Source organism: Sturnus vulgaris, chromosome 12 (assembly GCF_052056855.1).
Source record: "Sturnus vulgaris isolate bStuVul1 chromosome 12, bStuVul1.hap1, whole genome shotgun sequence".
In the NCBI taxonomy this organism is placed as follows: Eukaryota; Metazoa; Chordata; class Aves; order Passeriformes; family Sturnidae; genus Sturnus; species Sturnus vulgaris.
This window is the reverse complement of record NC_142254.1, coordinates 10,533,910-10,553,643: the sequence shown is the minus strand read 5'-3', so window position 1 is coordinate 10,553,643 and position 19,734 is coordinate 10,533,910. Positions and strand designations below refer to the sequence as shown.

General features: G+C 42.3%; 1 protein-coding gene and 1 long non-coding RNA gene across 4 annotated transcripts in view; one reads left to right on the top strand and one right to left on the bottom strand.

The window, feature by feature from the left end:
• TOX3 (TOX high mobility group box family member 3) overlaps nucleotides 1-19,734 on the top strand; it is a 99,327-nt gene that overhangs the window by 15,268 nt on the left and 64,325 nt on the right. The window contains exon 1 of one of the 3 annotated variants that reach the window (XM_014882892.2): nucleotides 9,918-10,360. The exons of 1 other annotated variant lie outside the window; for it this stretch is intronic. In XM_014882892.2, coding sequence (XP_014738378.2) covers nucleotides 10,259-10,360 — 102 coding nt within the window. In that variant the 5' untranslated portion in view covers nucleotides 9,918-10,258. Of the gene's footprint in view, nucleotides 1-9,917; nucleotides 10,361-19,734 lie in introns of those variants that run through there. One more of the 3 variants, XM_014882885.2, reaches the window with a different exon arrangement.
• Nucleotides 1,402-9,521, bottom strand: LOC148222364 (uncharacterized). Its single transcript, XR_015806259.1, has 2 exons — nucleotides 9,454-9,521; nucleotides 1,402-9,343 (listed from the first exon to the last, which is right to left on the bottom strand). It is a non-coding gene; the product is annotated as an uncharacterized LOC148222364 (long non-coding RNA).

The following is a 19,734-nucleotide window of genomic DNA, read 5'->3' as shown; positions in this document are numbered from 1 at the left end:
TGCATTTTCCTTTCATTTCTACAACGGTTCTGAGCTGCTTCATTAATAACAGACTTGTTTGGGAGACTGACAAGATGGGAACCAGCACTGTAATTACACACTGCTCTTTTTGTGAGGACTGCCATGAAAACAACGCTGTGTTCTCATTTTCTCCAAAGACAAGCAGGGAAACAAATTTCTAACACCTTGCCCTCCGTTGCAGCTGGACACTGTTCCAGACTGACATGAATCAATTAAAAGTGAAAATGTAACCCACAGAAACATTATTCAGTAAGCTTCATACAAAAGAAAGCATTTCTACTTGCCTAATTAAAGAATGAGGAAAAAACAAGTATTTATTTTTGGCAGTAGTTGTGGAAATACTTTGTTTTTTTTTTTCAAAAGTCAGACCATCATAGCACAAACAATTAACAAAAGAAAAATGTTTCCTTTTCCTGGAGTTGGCTAATTAAAAACTTTCTCCCTCATGATTTCACTGAACACTGAAGGAGACATTTCATGGCTTTTTAGCACCTCGAATGCCATATTTATTTTTCAATTCAAAAACTGTATTATTGTGAACTGCCATACACACAGCTTACCTGTATTCTCTAAATTAAGCAATGATAATCTTTATCATTGCTCTCTTGACTTTGTTTCAACATTTGTTTTAATGCAAATTTCCTAATCTAACTTGTAAAACATTTAATATTTAGAATATACTCCTTTAAGATCCATCAAAAGAGGCAAAGCTGCACAACAATGCCTGGTGCTGGAGCATTGTGAGCCTCCTACAAAGGAATGAGGTGATTCTTTCTTTCAGGTCAGAAGGTCAGGCTTCACTGCATTAATTTTGCTGAGTCTCTTTGTTATTTATAACAAACAAGGTCATTTATTTTCATTTCCTTGTTTCTAATTGCATGCATCTCCTTTGGAGTATGAACTCAGTAAACAGGTGGCTGAAATGCTGGGGAAAATACTTGAAGCTGTTCCAGAAATAGGGCATGTCCCACACTGGTAAAGCAATTTGATGAGTTAGAGATTTAGTCATAGCAGGATGTGCACCTGCTTGAAAGCAAACACACTTCTCTTTGGCACACATAGATACATGCAAATTAAAAGAGATTATTTCACTCTGAATAGTGGGTTGATATTTGATCAAATTTAACACTGTATATTTTAAATAAAGCCTTGGTGTATATTAGTGAAATACAATCTCTTTTCAGCTGCTTTTGATTTTTTTTTTCAACTTCTCTTTGAGTATTACAAATGTATGATATTTCTTCACTAGCTGAGCCTACAAAAAGAGTGTGTCTCTGGAGGAGAACTTTATCAGGGGATCTTTATGATGAGAACTACCTACATGGACTGAAAAAAAACGGGATAATGAAAAGCTAGGATGTTTGACGGACAAGGAATAAACCAGATCTTAAATTTTTTATTCTAAAATGAATTCCCACAAATTAAAGGGCATTCATTGGAGTGATAGCAGTATGTCTTTTTAATCCTGTAAACCCCAACCAACCCCACGTTTCCAGGCAGCCCAAATGGAACTCCTAAATGTATTCATGGGCAGCTTTTGCATAGGTAGTTATTGAATTTGCATTTCAAAATACTGGCACTATAGGGCTAAATCTGTGGCTGCTTTGTCCTGAAAGATGAGATACACTGTGGACTACCTTGATTTCAGGGGTATTTGAGAATATAGCAGGAAGCAGTAATTGTCTGGCATGACTGAGCTTCTGTTGTTGGTGGTTGAGAACAGGTCCAGGGCTGAATCTATAAGGGAAACAGAGGGAGATTTCTTAGCAAGGTCCTCCAGTTCCCCAGAGAATGGGAGGCACCATGCCCTGTGTCCACAGGCTCTGCACTGAGCTTTAAGAAACGTGTGAGCAAGGGGAAAGCGTGGGAGGAAAGCTGGAGAGAAGGATGTGCCTTCTCAAGAGACAACTGTTTTGTCTCTTTTCTAAGATTGGGCATGGAGGGGTTGTTTGGAAGAGGCTCTGCAAGGGGCATGTATCCTCCTGCTTAAATTGTCCTTTTCTGCAGATTATTTCTGAAGAGTGGGGCAGGGAAGGCAATTTGGTTGTAAGGATTATACTACAGCTTTCATTGTTTAGGATGCATACTGTAGCCTTTCTATGAGAAGATTACTGTCCTGGGCTTTTCTTTCCATGCATATGAAAATATACTTTGTAATTTCAGGGAGACAATATCTTTAAATGGTATGTTGGAAGAAAGAAAATATTTTGTATCTCCAAAATCGATAAAAATCCAAATCCTTTCTTTAGCAAAATATTTGTTTCTTGAATGTAATTATAAATGTCATTGTACATTCTTCCTGACTTCAATGCTTATCTTGAGGAGTTCAGTGAAAATAAATTGTTTTCATGAAAGCAGAGAAGCCATTTGATAAACACACTGTCTCAGAAAATTGTTCCTGAAGCAGGGGTCGTTCTCTCACTTTAAGAGAAAGAGAATATGTTTTAGAAAACAAGCCAGGCAGCAGAAAAAAGCATTTTTTGTTTCAGACAATTCATTTTAAAAAGCAATGTGTAAATCACATGGAAAATTCTGCATTGATTATTTTGACTGCTGTAGAACCCTGGAATAAATGAAGTTGAAATGGACTTATATCAAAGAACATTGCATTTAGTAGCAAGTTGGAGTGTTATTTTACTACTGATTTTTTTTTTTTTTTAGATTTGGTTTTGTGATCAGCTGTTTTATTAAATATTAGCCATTCATGCTAATGGGGACTGATTCTTTAAGACCAGCTCAGCACATACTGTTCATGAGCTTCAGGAAATAGTCTTGAGAGCTGGAATCTGTCATTAGCTTTTCAATCCTGAAAATCTGGCCCACTGAGGCACAAAAAACCCCCACAAAAACAAACAAACAAACAAAAGTTCAGCTCTATGACTGAACATAAGTCCTGAATGAAAGTATAGCAGTCATTTTAGAGATGTTATTGCCATCCCTAATCACACCTTCTGTTCTTTAACTTTCAATCTGATGTATTTACGTGTGTCTATTACTAAGTCCCAAACTCTATTGTACAAGTACTCATAAAAGTGCTTCAGTTTTTTAATCCTCAGCTAGAATTATGCTGCTATTAATATCAGAGTTATTAATATGCTCTCAGAAGACCAGATCATTAATTAGAAGACCTAAAGGATAACTAATGGGTCCTTTGGAAGCCTACTCCCAGTTATTGTATGGATCTGATCTATCCAAATAAAGCTGTATGTTACAGCCCTATTAATTTTTTTAATATATATCTTCACATTCTCTAGCATTGGTCACTAATTATTTTATGTTATAACCTGTGCTGGTAGATGGTGTGACATTAATACCATAGTAAGTCACTGTAGCATTTGAAAGGGACGTGATGACAGCAGCATTTTAAAATCATTACTTTTGTTTTTAAGGCATGACTGTGAAACCATACATCATCAAGTCCTTCACTGGCTTCCAAGAGATGAGCAAAAGCCCATCCCTTCCACAGCCACCAACAAAGGATGTGCATCATGGTCACTGAGGGTGGACAGAGCCACCTCCCCAGCCCTGGGGACAGCCAGGGCACTGCTGCTCGCCTTCCCCCCTGGGTACCACACAGCTCTCAAGGGTGAGTGTGCCCTTGCATTGGGGATTGTCGAATTAAACTCACAAAATCTCAGAAAGACATTTCATTGATCGCTCCAGAAACATCCCCACATCCTTCTTGAGGTGCTTTATCTTGCAATGTGTGCACCCGAAATGTATCAGAGGTCGTGTGTATTTCGAATTATTGCCTAAAAGAACATTGGATGAAATTAAAACTGAAAAACACGCATGAGTGAATTTGTTGCAGATACAAGGATTAAATGTAACCTTTCTCACCTGGAAAAACTCTTCAGTATATCTCACTAAGAATTTCATTAAAATAATTCCTTCAGTAATTAGATTTGGTTCTACTGTAAAATGTAAGTTTTTGCCTATCCTAACAAAGAAATTTAAAGAATTTGAATTATTCATGGTGAGCATATTTTTCTTTCTGTAGACATTGTCCTTGTAAATTCCCTGTAAAATGTAGATGCCAGTAGCTGTTTTTCCACCTCATAATAGTTCCAGCAGTTTAAATTCAACAAATGTATGAATGTGGAGAGAACTGGAGGAGAAAACCAGGAACACACCACACAACTTTATATCAACAGATGATACAAATTATATATATGTACATGTAGTTATACATATATCTATGTATATATATTTATGTATATATATATATAACCATATACAGCAGCATCTCTATACTAAGTTTTCTGTCTTGCTTTAAAATGGCATCACTGGAAGAAAGGAATACACTGCATTAATTTCTTAGTTTCAGTTAAAACTTTTATTATTTAATGCTAATCTAGAAGTGACACTGTTCCAGTCATTGTTCTCCTAAAGAAGTGAATTTTTATATCACTGGACAGTTCCTTCAGTGTTTTCAGTGCTGCCATCAGTTTGTTTTTCAACGTGGTCTTTATCTCACAATAACTGTGTACTAGTATGTGAGGATACTGTAACACTGCAGTCAATAGCAACAGGATATTCTCTCTGCCAAAAAGTAATCCTATATTGTCCATTACACACAGGTTATTTTGGAAGGTTATGGAATACTTTCTTTAAAGCAGCAGAAACCTTTTTACTGTAACATAGTTCAGCAGTATTAATGGTCGTCTCTGCTCTCTAAACAACTCAAATATCTGGTTTTCTGCTAGAATATTATTTGAAATATTGTATGTGATTTGAGGTGGTAAAATAATTTAGGTAAAGTAAGAGACTTCAGCAAACCACAGAAGCATCAAAGAGGCATATGTAAATATTTGAAAAGGTTAATTTTTTTTTATTCCCCGTTTCAAAATTTCCTGATTTGGGCCTGAAAAAATTTTCACAACCAAAAACTCGCAGTTGTGATTTTTTTTTGTTCCCTTGCAATAATCTATACTTGTATTTTGAAATAATTATTTCTATCTTAAAGGAGTAACTAATGTTTTTAAATAATCCTTTGATCTGCAGTTCTCTAGCTGCAGCAACTGAGGCAATGAGAAGGTAAAGATCATCTGGCAGGCAAGCACTAAACTCCAGCTCCCCCAATTGTTTGGCTTCCTTCATCTGTTGGCTGAAATTCCCTCCTTTACTGCAGGAAACGTAGTCAGTGACTAATAAGTGTTTATTGATTGCTGCTTGAGATACTTGCTAAGAGATGTAGATATCAATGAATATTTGATCTGACTTAATGTTAAGAACCAAAGTATTTTTTTTATGGCCTCACTTATACAGGATATTCATGCATGTGTGATCACTTCTAAACACCATCTGACTCTACCACCTGATGAGAAGGGAACTTCAGTGAGATAAACTCTAATGAATTAATATACTATTAATTGTACTTTTTCTTAGCCAGAAGTTAGTAGTGTAGTTGTTGCTTTGAAGGGTAAGTCAAAATATTATTGATTCTCAGCAGCTGTACTTGATAAGTAGAATATAGGTCTAATTCAAAGCCCATTGCAGTCAATTAAAGGGACTTTGTATTGATTCGAGGAGGCTTTAGACTCTTTTCTAAACCAGACCTGCTTGGTGCTCTGCCTTTCTTTCCTCCTTCTGTATTCCACCCTTTTTGTCTCTTCCATCCTCCACATGTGCTCTGGGGGAAGGGACTAAGACAGTCTTAACAGGTGACAGCAGAGATGTTGTCTTCCTCCCTTTCCTCTTGTTCCTCCCAGTTCTTACAGAAGCCAAAAGAAAGAGTGTAGGAGACTGGAGGAATAGTGGGTCCTAGGATCATGAATATTCACCTTTCTCTCTCCCTTTTCTTTCTCCATCTTTCTTCTACTTTCCTCTTCTTAAAGCTGAACCAAAAATTTCCAGTAAGTACCTTGTTGTGTCTGGATGAGTAAAAGTTTGCAAAGTGCCTTACTTCATCTGGATGTTTTAAAATCTGCCAAGTTCTATTTAAGAGTTCTAAAGTTTGTGGGTAAATGTTCTCCTGAGAATTTGGGTGTTTCTCTCACACACATCCCAGGGTAAATCCAACCACCTTCCCCCAAGCCTGTGGAGAGGGCTGGGGCAATAGATGTGGACCCTGCATTGTGGAAGTGAATGTCACATATTTTTAATGCTGACTCTGCATTGGAAAATTGGAGCAGAGAATTTCAGTCCAGCCTTGGCTCATTCCATCCCTTCTCCCTCATTTTCCTGCCCCTCCCATGCTTCCTGTCTTTGCCAGAAGGAGGGAATTGTATGGTCAGAGACTGGGGGGTTGCTGAGGTGTGGTGCTTGTGGAGGACTTGGCTGCCTACCTGAGAATTTGGGTGTTAAGAATTTAAAAAAAAAAAAAAAGTTGCAAGACTTGTGTGGGAATCAGCCAGGGGCTTGGAACATTCATATTTACCTGTGCAAGTTGAAAGGTTTCTGGGCAGCAGTGAGAATTTGTGCAGGCATACTTTCAAGCCTGTATATGACTGATTCACTCAATACAATTTCTGTTCTTACATCAGAAAAGCAGTTTGAGTGTTCTTAATGGCTTTTAAAATTGAATTGTGATGATGAGTCAGAAGAAAGTATAGCTGAAGATGGAACAGAGTCACCATTTGTGTGTTGCTTCCTGAATCATAATTGTTGGCATCAGCAGGCATACATTCAAACCTTTATGAAAAAAGACTTTTCAAAAAGTTTCTTTGAAATTGAGGCTACCCAGGACCAGGGAAATTACTGGAGTACTCCACTTACTGTAGATAGATACTTGCTTTTATTAAACCAGCAGGTAAAAAAAGAATACTTACTCAAAATTGCAAATACTTCATACTTCCATCTACTCTGAAAGAAAAAAAAAAGAAGTAGAATTTCAAAGCCATAGTTTTACCGAAGGACCTTTAAGAGAATGGCTTGAGAGAAGAATTTGTTGGATTCCTTTCAAGCGTCATGTACAGAAGGTTATAAATAGTTTGGCTCATTTTCCATCTTTAAGGTACTCCTGAGATAAATGCATTGCCATAAAAAACACATAATGACGCCATGTATATGGATTAAAAGCATAGCAGAGATTACTCAAGTTTACTTATTTAATAAACTACATTGAAGAGGTGTAGAGAAAGAAAAACACACACTTGCCTAATTCTTTAGTTTGTACAATTCGCTCTGGTACATTATCACATAAACCATAATATTTTATTTTAAAAGAAAAATAAATTAGCATATATATCCTAGTTTCACTTCTGTTTTTCTTTAGATCATTTTAGATCACTTATTCATTTCACTGCAGTCATGCTAGTTCTGTAAAAGACTTACTTTGGGCCCTAGGTAGAGGTGACAAAGAGAGAGTATAGCCAGGAATTGGAATTTTTTTTTTTTTTTGTTGAAAATATTGAAGTTCTGTTTTAGTTTAGTATAAACAGACAGTATTTCAAAACATTTCACCAAATAATACTTTGGGAGTGTTTTGCCTAGCTTGAATGTAATTACTTTTTTTTTTAATGCTAAGTCTGTTTTGATATTAAATTAAGTTTCTGAACCAGTGATGTCAAAACAGAGTACTTTGAGGTATTACTGTTGTGCCTGTTCTCTTCCTTTCAGAAGGAACTGTGTTGGAAACAGCAGAATACTAAAAATCATCACTATTTACATCACTATTATTAACTTATCTCCCGATGCTGAGTCTCCCAACCCAGGGGCAGCAGCTGCAGGTCCCTGGAGCACCTGCTGTGCCTGGCCCTGCAGTAGGGGGACAGGACAGGTGAGCTGGGCTGGGCTGGGCTGGGCTGGGCTGGGCTGCCAGGCAGGAGCTGTGCCCAGCCAGAGCAGGCCATGCACTGCCCATGGGTCTGCAGGTCTGCAGCCCTGCACTGCCTGCCTGCAGTGTGACAACAGGACCAAAGCCACGCTTGGAATCATTTGCTGTCCATTCCTCACCGAGTCTTCCTCTGATTTCGGTGGAAATATGCTTTCAGATTTCATTAAAATGTAGAGACTCAGAGCTATGCAGTGGGAAATAGCTGTGTTCATATAGCAGAGCAGGCCAGAACCTGAGGGCAACGATCTATACCTGAGAATCTGCTTAATCTAACGTGCACTTGGGTAAAATTCTACTTTTACTTTCAGCCTCAGTTGAAAGGTGTTTGCTGTGCCTGTACACTACCACTTTTCCATCGCTGTGTTGGAGAAATGCTCTAATGTGATGTTGCATTCTGAAACAGCTTCATTGTCTTTTTCTGAACAATTTGTATCTCTCAGGAGCATAAGTAATTTTTTGCCACAGATACGGGGTGTGCCTGTGCGAATACTCTGTGCTGAATGTGCCTTAACAATTTCTTTTCTAGCAACAGACTATGTTTTGGTCTTTTCCCTTTGGTTAAAAACGGTTGCCACAATGAATATGAAATTGGGTTAGGTATTTGACAGTGTATGCCTGTTATCTTTGCTATGGATGCATTTACTCATTCATACAGTTTTCTAGAAAGTTGAATTCTGAATACTCTATGGAAATACAAATATTTATCTGTGCTATGTTTAATTCTGCTCTTAGTGCAAAATACTACGCTAGACACCTCTGCTTCAAAGTGTGATACTTGAGAATCATTATCCTGAATAAGGGTGATCTGGCATGTCCTATGCAACCAGGAGCTACTTGTGCCACCACAAATATTGAACAAAAGATTTCTAGGAATGGAGTTGGGAGGATATTCCTTTCTACATGATGTAGCTATTGACTGTTTTACAGTTGGCTCCCAATGTTTTCAGACAGTGAAGAATCATGCCTGGAGATCAAGTATGGGGCACTAAGCTCCTGAGGCAGGCATCAGAAGCAGGACTGAGCACGGGCCCAGGATGTCTGTCCTTCAGAGAAGGTTTTGCTGCTGTTGTACAGTTAAGCCTTGTCTACTTATGCTACCATTGCTATTTTGCAGCCGATTGGAGTCAACTCCATCTGGGGCACTCTTTCAGCTGCATTTAGAACTGCCCGGAAATCCGCCCTAGACCCAAAAGGCAATCCTCTCTCCCTGCCACAGAAGCCAGGGCGTGTTTCCATCCTTCTTCCTTGCATCTTGTCTGCAGGGCTCAAGTCGTGAGGTTAAATGGCCTTGTGCTGCTTCAGTATTTTCTCCAAAAGTTCTGGAGCATATTTTCGAGTCAGCAAAGCTCTGTGCAAGGGAGCAGATACGGCTGGGCTGTGCCTACGACTGACAAAACAAATTCGGGTTATTAGCGGGTTGCTTTGACTCACCATCCGGACACTTTGAGAGTGTGAGGAGGTTTCTGTAAGCGATGCAGGCTACTGTGGTTTAAAGTCTTGCTCTTGACAGCACGTTAGAAAACTCTCGTTTCTTCTGCTACTGACCTGACGCAGCAAGGCAGCGGCGTGAATCGATAAAGTGCATTATCCAAAAAAAAAAAAAAAAAAAAAAAAAAAGGGGAGGAAGACTGGTGGAAGCGGTGGAAGTTACTCACCTGGAACCTTCCGGGCGAGGACAGCCATGGGCAGAGCCGCTGGCGGCCCCGCTCCGGGCTCGCAGCGGGCGGGGGGGGGCGGCGGGCGGGGCGGGGAGGGGCGCGGGCCCGGCCGCTCCGCCCGGGAGCGCTGCCAGCGCCGCCGCTCGCTCGGCACTTCGCCCCGCAGCGCGCCCGGCCAACGCAGCGCGCCCGGCCAGCGCAGCCCTGTTGCACCGAGTCCGGGGTAGCCGCCCCCTCCCCGGCAGCGCGGGGCGGCCGCGGCCCCGCCGTGTCCCGCTCCCCCGGCCCCGCCGCCGTGCCGGTCCCCCCGCCTTTGTCGGGCGGGCGGCAGCAGCGGCGGCCGGTCCGTCCGTCAGTCCGTCCGCGCCGGGCGCGTGGCTCCTTTGTGTACAGCAGCTGCTCCTGAATGCGGAGGCAAAGCCTGTGGCTTGGCACTGAGCTTTTAAAAAACAACAGCCCTCCCTCTTTCCCTCCCTCCCTCCTTCCCTATCCCCTGCCCTCCCTCCTTCCCTCCCCTCCCCTCCTCCCGCCGAGGTGGACGGGCACCCACCTGGGGTCCGCTGCCCACCTCTCCTCTCATCCTCCTCTCTTCTCCTCCTTGTTTACCTGCACTTTTCCGCCGCCTCTTCCCTCGCTGTCCCCGCCGCCCCCCGGCCCTCGCTGTCCCCGCTCTCGGGCAGGCTCGGCGCCCCGCAGCTCCGCTCCCTCGGCGCTTTGCCCGTGGCCCTACCCCGGGGAAGGCACTTGAAGGTGGATCTATTAAACCTCCCGGCGGTCTCTCCAAGTGGACCAAATCTCCAGCATGGATGTAAGATTTTACCCGGCTGCGGCGGGCAGCGCGCTCCCCGGAGACCCCTCCAACCTGGACTTTGCCCAGTGTTTGGGTTACTACAACTACAACAAGGTGATTATTCCCGCGGGTGTTAATTCCTCGTGCTGCTGCCCGCGGACCGGAGCTGGGGCTCTGTCGGGGCGGGGAGGCTCGGGGCTGGGGGATGCGCGGAGCCCGGGGCGGGTGCGCCCGCCGCTCTCGGCGGGGCCGGGGGATGCTCGGCCCCGGAAAGTTGCGGTCGGCGGGGCCGGGCGGCTCCTCCTGCCGCGGTCGCCGCGGGGCTCGCCCCGGGGAACCTTCCCTCGGGCCGGTGCCCGGGCGGTTCAGAGGGTGCGAGCAGCAGACAGCCGGGAAGAGCTCGGGGAGGCGATCCTGCTCCCCGTGGCCGGCGAACAAAGGCGCGTCCCGAGCGCGCAGCGTTCGCGGTGGGGTCGGGACTTGCCGAACTTTCCCCGGGCGGGAGCCCTGCGCGTTGGGCTGAGCCCGGTGGGCTCGGACGGCCCTGTGAGGAGAGGACGGAGCCTCTCTCTGATCTGTTCTCTTGGCTCAGGCCGGCTCTGTTATGGCCAGTTCCTAACTAGAGGATTATCCAAACGGGAGGATTATCTAAAAGTGCATCAGCTGCTGGTACAGGAGGGTAACTCACGCTCCGCTCTGGCGAGGGCTGTCAGAGAAGTTGCAGTACCACTTCTGTCTGTTCACACCTCTGCGGCATGTGCAGTGTTTGGAGTAAACCTTAGTCAGAAGCAATGTCATTTCCCAGTGTCTTACCTTTGTTTACAGAAATACATTTTAATAATACGGGGATGATTTGTTTCACAAATTACCCAAATCTGGGAAAGGCTAAGTTGAGAATGACACTCTGACTCATGTTATTTTGAAAAAGACTTAGCTGTTTGCACTGTGATGTGTCAATAGCACATTGAGCTATTAGCACTGGGCCCTCACACATGCACACATAAAGATCCCTTTCACACTGTGTTTTTCCTGGTGCTATGTTTGTCCAACCTCTGGGGCCTTTTGTGAGGCACTGTATGAGATGCTGGGGATAGAAGGGTGCTGCATGAAGCCTGAACTTACGTTAAATCCAGCTTTTTTTCAAAAATCTTTTCCAAATGAAGAGATAAACTTTGCTGAAATGCAAAGCTCACTTTCAGAGAGAGAAGTAAGGTGGGTTCAAATAGATTCAGCAGCTGGAGAAAACTTTTTCCTCGACAAATCGCGTCTGGCTAGACAGATGTCGTGGGAGGACTCCTGTGTCGCTCTGCGGGCTGATGTCCATCGGAGCCGCTCCTGCTGAAGTTTGGCAGGCGGGGCGCGGTGGCCGCCCTGTGTCCAGTGTCGCCCCGTGTCCGGTCCTCGCCCCGTGTCCGGTCCTCGCCCCGTGTCCAAGTGGCCGCCCCGTGTCCGTGGCCGCGGTGCTCGCCCCGTGTCCAGTGGTCGCCCCGTGTCCGGTGCTCGCCCGTGTGGCCGCGGCGGGCACCCCGTGTCCAGTGGTCACCCCGTGTCCAGTGGTCACCCGTGTCCAGTGGTCACCCCATGTCCAGTGGTCATCCCGCGTCCGTGTCCAGTGGTCACCCCGTGTCCAGTGGTCACCCCGTGTCCGGTGCTCGCCCCGTGTCCGTGTCCGCGTCCGCGCAGTGGCGGTGCGCGCGGCCGGCCCGCGCATGCGCCCGCGCGGGGCGCGCGGCTTTGTTGGCGCGGCGGAGGAGCGCGCAGGGATGCGGATTGGGGATGGGGATGGGGATGGGATGGGGATGGGATGGGGATGGGGATTGGGGATTGGGGATGGGGATGGGGATGGAATGTCAGCGCCAGCTTCGGGCGCTGCTGAGGACCCCGGCAGCTCTGAAATGCGCAGTAAATGTCCGCTGTTGGTTGATAAGCCGGCTAATTTTGGAAACTTGCAGCGCTTACTGGCAGCCAGCATGTTTACTGTAAATTTCACTTGTTCTGTGACTTTCCTGTGTTGTGCATGGCAGGCATTTAATTCAGGCTCAAGTTCAGGTTACTCTATAGGCTCTTTCTGAATTTTTATTTTGTACGTCCAAAATTTTAATATCTAATGAATACTGGTAGTTTCTTGCGTCCATTAGCTTGCTGCTAGTGCACAGTTATATATAACCTTTTAACTGTATTTCCCATCGTTGTACAATGAGAACAGAGCGTGCATTCAGAAAAAGTCAAAAGTAACTAACTTTTGGCCTATTAGAAACACATTTCATTTGCTGTGCTCCTGAACATATTTTTGGCAAGTTCCTTGTAGGCCAGGCTTCCAGTCTGCAGCAGAAAATATTTTAATGAACAGAGTACAGCTTATGAAGCTTGTGTTTTATAATAGATATCTTTGTATGCAAAAGGCCTGATCTGGAGCAGGCTGACACATGCAGAATTGTGTTGCTGTTGCTGTGAGCTCTTCATTGGCTCAGCTGCGAGAACAGCAACGTGGTGTACAGGTGTTTCAAGGACAGAAGAAGAATTTGTGAATGAGTTCCTAGAAAGGATGGTCCTAACTGTGTTAATCTAATCTCATTTTCTGCATTGTTTATAATCTGTAGTTATAGGAGTCATTGTAAAATTGGGTTTTTGAAATTATTCTGATAAAGACAGTTACATCTATTTTGGTATTTTACCTCTCTGCTTTGCTTTCCTTGTATTGTATCCTTTTCCCTGTGTTTCTAAGGAAAATAAATGATTGTTCTGTTATATGACCAGAAGGCACAGAAAAAAAGGGCTGAAATATTTACTCTGCTGAAGTAAATGGGAGAACTGTTATTGATTTCACTAGGGAGAGTATTTCACCTCAAGTCTTTCTGAAACTCATTTGAGTATCCTGCCCACTCATCCATGCCTGCTTCATTGTTAGGAGCTGAATCCTTATTCTCCTTGTGACAGTGACATTGCCTGTGACAACTGCTGGGAAACAGCGTGATGGCAAGAGTAAACAGACTGCTTGGTTGTATCTATGTGCAAAAGCAGAATTATTTATGTGAAAATATTCTCAAGATTATTATGACATAGAGTTGATGGCATATGGCCTACCTGTGGAAAATTGTATCTTGCATCATAGTGTCTAAAAATATAAAATATAAAGCTTTTTAGTGGAAATACATTGCATCCAGTGAGACAATGCTGCCCTCGACCTGCGTGCTTTAATCAGAATTTCCCAGGACTGTGGGTTTTTTTTCCTTTAGTGGGTACAGCAGTGGCAGGAATGTGGCAGACTGACCCATAAACCCCCAGGCAGGACTTGGGATCTCAAGGTGCCTGTGAGGAAGGGTCAGAGGTGAGAGTAGAACTGCATTCTGAGTGCTGGGTTTGGAGCCAGGCATGCTGAGGAGCTGTCCTGGCCCTGACCTGCAGGTAGGCTTCGGTTGGATTCCATCCCAGCTGCTTTCTAAGAGCAATGTCGTGCTTTTGGAATTGGTGCTCAATACTGGATAAGAAGGCCTAAGGGAAAGGGATGTCATCTTGGGGTTTTCTGGAGGAGAATTAGTGTTGAGTACATGACAGGTGTTTGAAAACTGACTGCTGTGCATCCCTGCCATCACTGGCTGTACAGCATTTTCTAGAATATTCATTGGGGCAGCTTTTGGTGAGGTGGTGCAGCATGGCATGCTCATGTCGAGGGCAAGAGGGGAAACACGGACACAGAAGTGCAGTGGTTTGCCCAAGGTGACACAGTCGGTCACTGACATAATCGGGGCCACAACCAAGGTATTCTGAGATTCAGTCCAGTGGTTTATGCTGAATCTCATTTACTCTAATAGGATTACTTACATGTTTAAAGTAAAGCATGTGCTTAAGTGCTTTGCTGGATCAGGGCCATATTTGATAAGTTTTCAGTCCTGATGTGAGAGTGCATAACTTGACCCTGCATGTGTCTGGCTGGTGGTGGTTCAGGATAACAGTGATCCACTTCTGCTTCATGGAATTGCACAAGTGAAATCATGGTTTGCCTGCTTCTAGAAGAATCCTGCTGCAGTATACTAAAAAAAAATTCACCAAAAAGGAGCTATAAAAATTACAGAAAGTTGAAAGAGACCAGCTGTTGTAAAACATTCTGCTTCTGTTTTGAGCCCTTTTATGGTTCTGCAGATGGAGAATGATTTTGGACATTCAGTACAGTTGAGTAGCTTTTTCTAAACAAACTTTTTCACTTATTGAGTAAATTATATGTCTTGTACTAAAAATATTTAGGGAACTAGGGAACTAGTATTCATCCTGGCATGTACTTTTTTTTTTTTTAAAGGAACTGTAATTCTTATAATGCCGTTTGGAAAAAGTGAAAACTCCAAAACCTAAATACATGCAGCTCAGTGCTTGAGTTATCATATTAAATTCCAGAATCCTCACTTCATTATTTAGCTGCTTGCATTTTATAATGTTTATCTCTACTACACAGATTGTCCTTGAAGGATCCAAATTTCAAACATACATACCTTAATTTAGGCACTACCATACATATGAGATTGTCAGAGCTTGATGTTTTTGGCTGAAATATTTTTCGTTTTACAAAGGAAGCTCAGGAAGTTTATCTTGTTCTTCCAGAGGTAAAGCAGAGACAGCAGTAGTTTAGTAGCAGCTAAACTGGGGCTCTAAGTCATTCCTATTAGTGTGTGTTTTGTTAGGAAGAAGTGGATTACAGTTATGCAAATAATTTAAAACTACTCTTCTTGCAAATTTAGTGTGGCTCTATATGCATAGGTTTTCCTCTCCTGCAGCAGATGGTGAGAGACAATGGGTGCATGTAGGTTGCTAAGATAGAAAGCTCCATGCTCACTCATCAGCTGCCCTGCAAATGTGCTCGTTTACATCTGGGCCGTGCTCTGGTGCAGATGGGGCAGTCTCAGCTGCTCTGGGCTCTGCTCGTGTGTGCATCCACAGCCTGACCATGGCAGAGGTGGCCCCAGCTCGTGGGAGAGGAGGGGGCCACAAAGCACCAGGGAGCTCCCGAAAAGTAGAGATGTGTAGCAGAGACACAAATACAAGTCTTGTTGGAGACAATTTAGGCAGGGGATTGGAAACTTTCTGTTGCAGTATCAACTCAGTAAACGACGTTTTATCACCACTGTTTTCCACTGATCTTCTGGCACATGTGGCAAGTGTGCTGAACTGCTTCTTTCCCAGAACAGCCAGCCCCTGCCTTGGATATCTCAAGACCTCAGGACTATGTAGGCAACTACTGCTAGGGAGTAAAAAAGTTCCAAAAATACTTGTCTGTCCAGTCCAGCATAAAAATTGTTGGATATATAATTCCTAGTCCCTGGAAGAGGAGGTGAAATGGTCTTATGAGTATATCCATTGAAATGGTCTTATGAGTATATCCACCAGAATGAAAATTATGATTTGTATGATCACCCCGCCTTGCACTGTGCTGTTGTGCAGCCACAGTCATCCCTGAGGTTTTCTGACATAGCTGAAGAGCTGGCTGTGAAACAGGAAACCCCTGTATGTCACAGCTGTGCAAGAGCCTGTGGTGCTCAGAATGAACACCTGTAATGGGGATACTGACTGGATTATGCAGTGTACAATTTTTCTGTTGCTCAGATAATGCAGTTCCTGTACTGAATGTACCATTTGTTGGTTGAGTTGATTGTATACAAAATATACTTGGTAGAAGTCAATTTTTAGAAATATTTTTTAGATATTGTTTTCATTAACAGTGGGTTACAACCACATCAGTAAGATGCTTGCAGTAATGTACAGAAATACATGAAGAGTTTGAATTTAGGAGATATTTAGAGTACTTAAGGTATCTATGGAAATCACTAGTAGGTGGAGTTTATAAAATAGTGATATTTTGTAGTAATCACAACTCTGGGGCATGTTCACTGTGGACATGGAGGCCCACTTTACACCTCTGGCTCTGGAGTGAGGAAACATTGATCAAATCCCCTGGGATGACAAGAACCTCATTCCCATAGTCCCACCCATAGTACACCATTCACAAACAGGTACACAGTCCAGCCTAACCTTATAAGGAATTATCACAAATTTATAATAAAATCTAAAATAGGAGCACAGGAAATAACAGCCTCTGTTCTTTGGCAGATACTCGAGAGGAGGCTCTCAGCTGTATGATTCATTTGTTGCAGTTTTGTGCAGTGTCTGACAAAGCAAGGCCAGTCAAACTGTGACCTGTGGTTTGTGCTGAAGCTTTTATTAAATTTACAGTTAATTCATGCCTGTATATTTGTTGAATTCTGATACTCCTTAAAAACCTAGGTAATGCTATTGAACGCTGATGATCAAATTTAAGAGGAGAAGAATTTGTACAGCACTAATCCTACCTTTTTATCTGTAATCACATTTCTACTGCCGTAAAATTGAGTACTGTTATACAGACCTAATGGCAGGGTTGAATTTTCAAATGCTTCACACTCTTATCTGATAGCTGTGTTCTGTACTGTTACCTGTCTGTGTGATGTATTTATAGAGTGCCAGTCACCATAGTATCTTTGCGATGATTGCTACCAAAATTGAGAACTCTGAGGTGAAAATCTAATCAGGACTTTAGATAACAATGTCACACAAGAGCCTTCTGGTCTTTGCCTCTGTGCTCTGTTCAGATGAAGACTTAGATGAGATCATGCTTGCTGCCACGTTATTCATTATTTATTTTTGTAACAAGATTTCTATTTCACATCTCTTCCGCTGCATGCTAGCATGTGTCAAAACAGTCCAAATCCTTTTTTGAATGTATTCTCTCTGTTTATACCTGAAACAATGTATTGAAAATCACAGGCATTGCAGAGCCGCTGAAATATTAAAACCAAAAGGGGAGACTGTCATTACACAGCTGCTTCTGCCATGGATACCTTGAATATCCAAACAGATGTGTTCATGAACTTCTTCATTCACTTCATGGTGATGGATAGATTAGCTGAAAATATTACTTTCATCACATTAAAAATAACTTAGTCTTATGAGCAGAGTGCTGGAAGTATGATTGACCAGTGCTGCAGGCTGAATTGTGTTGGAAAAAGTGTGCTACTGAAACGAGACAATTTTAGTTTATAATTGAAAATGAAAACTGTTTTAAGCAAACAGTTCATCTAGTTTTCAGTTTGTTTGTATAGTTCATGTTCCATCTCTTGGCATCAGTGTTTGCTGTTTATTCCTGCATGACCAGTTTGCCCAACAGTCACATTTGGTTGAAAAGCTCCATATCAAGAGGGAAAAGAAAAGCAATCCATTCTCAAAAATGGCAAGCTGAAAGTAGCCCTTGTGTCAAAGTGATTTTTACATCCATAGAAGACCCATTCAGTGTGGGCATCTTTCATGTACTTACATGTGCATTAGATCAGGCCTGACTTTGGTATTTCATGGGACAAATTTTTATCAATTCAATATTTTGTTTTCACTGTTTTAAAGTATAGCCCTTCTTACTGTCTGGATCACTAGAGCCACATTTTATCATTCCTGGCCAAAGGCTTCTGAGAGCTGAGACTAACATGGAAAAGAGTGGGTTGTGACATAGGTTAAAAACAAAGGATGTTTTGGGATGAAATGCCAGAACTTGGACTGGTAACCTCTGAAATAAGGGATCAGAGGTCTCAGCTACTGGCCTGGGTGAGAGCTGCAGAGGCAGCAGCACAGGGATCTCCTCACTTTCCTCATCTGCTTTACCACCTATGTAAGTGATGGTTTTGTTAAATCATTATGTTAAAGCAGAATATTTCTCAGGTACATTTGTATTTGAATTTTCCTTCTCTACATCGAATATTCTGAAGAGTTCTCATCAACTGGGCAACCTAACAGAAGGTTAGAAATACATAAAATTACCAGCATGGTAGGATTTGTGGAAAATGAAGTCTGTATGCAGATGGTTGAGGTCACTTGAGGCGAGGTGTCTTCATCTATCCATTTGATTTCCTTAAATTTTGTCAAGAGAAACTCTGCTGGTTTTGCTATTCCAGGTGGTTATAGTTAGTATTGTAATTCTCTAAACAATTAATATGAGAGAAATTAGATAGGGACCTAAAATCTAAATAATTTTAGACATCCAAATTAATAAAGTAGGGTTTTTTGTTTTGGGGTGGGGCTTTGTTTGTTTTTGTATTTATTGTGGGATTTTAGTGAATTTTTTGCAAGGAAACAACATGAGCTTTATGAATCATCCTTCCTATCCCAATGGGACAACGCCTGTATTCAAAGTCACTGAATTGTATAAAGGTTTGTAGGTTCAGGACATATTTAAACACCTCAGTATTGATTAACTGTCTAATTTTGATATGAAAATGGTGCTAAAACCATGCAGAAATCAATTGCTGAATGTTGGAGTAGCTTATTTTCAGAGCAGATCATATTTATCTGCTGTTCTTTTTATGCTCTCTGTGGTTGTAAAGCTTATACAAATAGTTGAATTTTTGAATGATTTCAGTATTTGTTATTAATAAAATTTGTTCTTAATAAAGTGCTCTTTTTTAAACTGTACTTTTATCAGTAAACTGTTTACCTGATAGGGGATTAACAGTCCCCTATTTACATTGTTTAAATAAAGAAGAATTTTTATTAGGCATGGAAAAACAATCATTTTGTTTGCTTTAATAGATAAATGCTGTTACTTTTGTGGGTTCCTGAAAAGCATGTGGCTGAAATTATGATGATAATAGGTGGTGGCCATGTAAATGTGGGGCTATTGTGCTATTGATCTGCTGTAGCAAGAAACTTGGTTGTTGTGGTTTCCTACCACAACCCAACATGGTTCTTTTTTCTGCTGTTGTTTTGCTTGATACAGTTTGGATAATATGTAGTATACCTTGCATTTTAAAAAAGCCAATTCTATACATGTGGTAAAAACCCCAGAATTTTATGATGCGTTCTCTGCAGAACTTTAAGTAAAAACAAGACTGACCTCAAAACTACACTGGACAAAACATAGGTGTAAATACCCTGTGATGTGCAAACACAAGAGCTTAGTACAGATTTGCACTACAAAGCAATCATGAGAGTAAATAATATGTTTATGCCTAGGCGGCTTTCAGTTTGTGGTTTTATGAGAATGTCCAATTGCTGTATTGCAAATAATAAGATGAAGTAATTTGTATCAATTTATTTTGTTCTGCCAAATAATTTGCAATTTCAGGATATTGTTAAATAAAAGGATTTAACAGATGCTTCTGCTGTCCTTTCCTCCTGACGTTTTTAAAACCTACTTAGAGCTATCTTTATGCTCCCGTGGTGCAGCTGAGACCCAAGGAGAGCATGTGGAGTGGTAAATCAGATGTTATGTCACACGGGGCAGCCAGGCTTCCTAAACAGTGGCTTGCATCACTGCTTCCATGATAGAGATCTACCTGCTGTTTATGACAGAGCACAAGTGCTTCTGTTTCATTCCCATACCTTCATCTAAGCCTCTTTTAATATAATTGCTCTGTGCTGGGGTCTTGGGTGATGCTTGTAAGGTGCACTGGGTATTGTATGGCCTCTTGTAAGTGTTG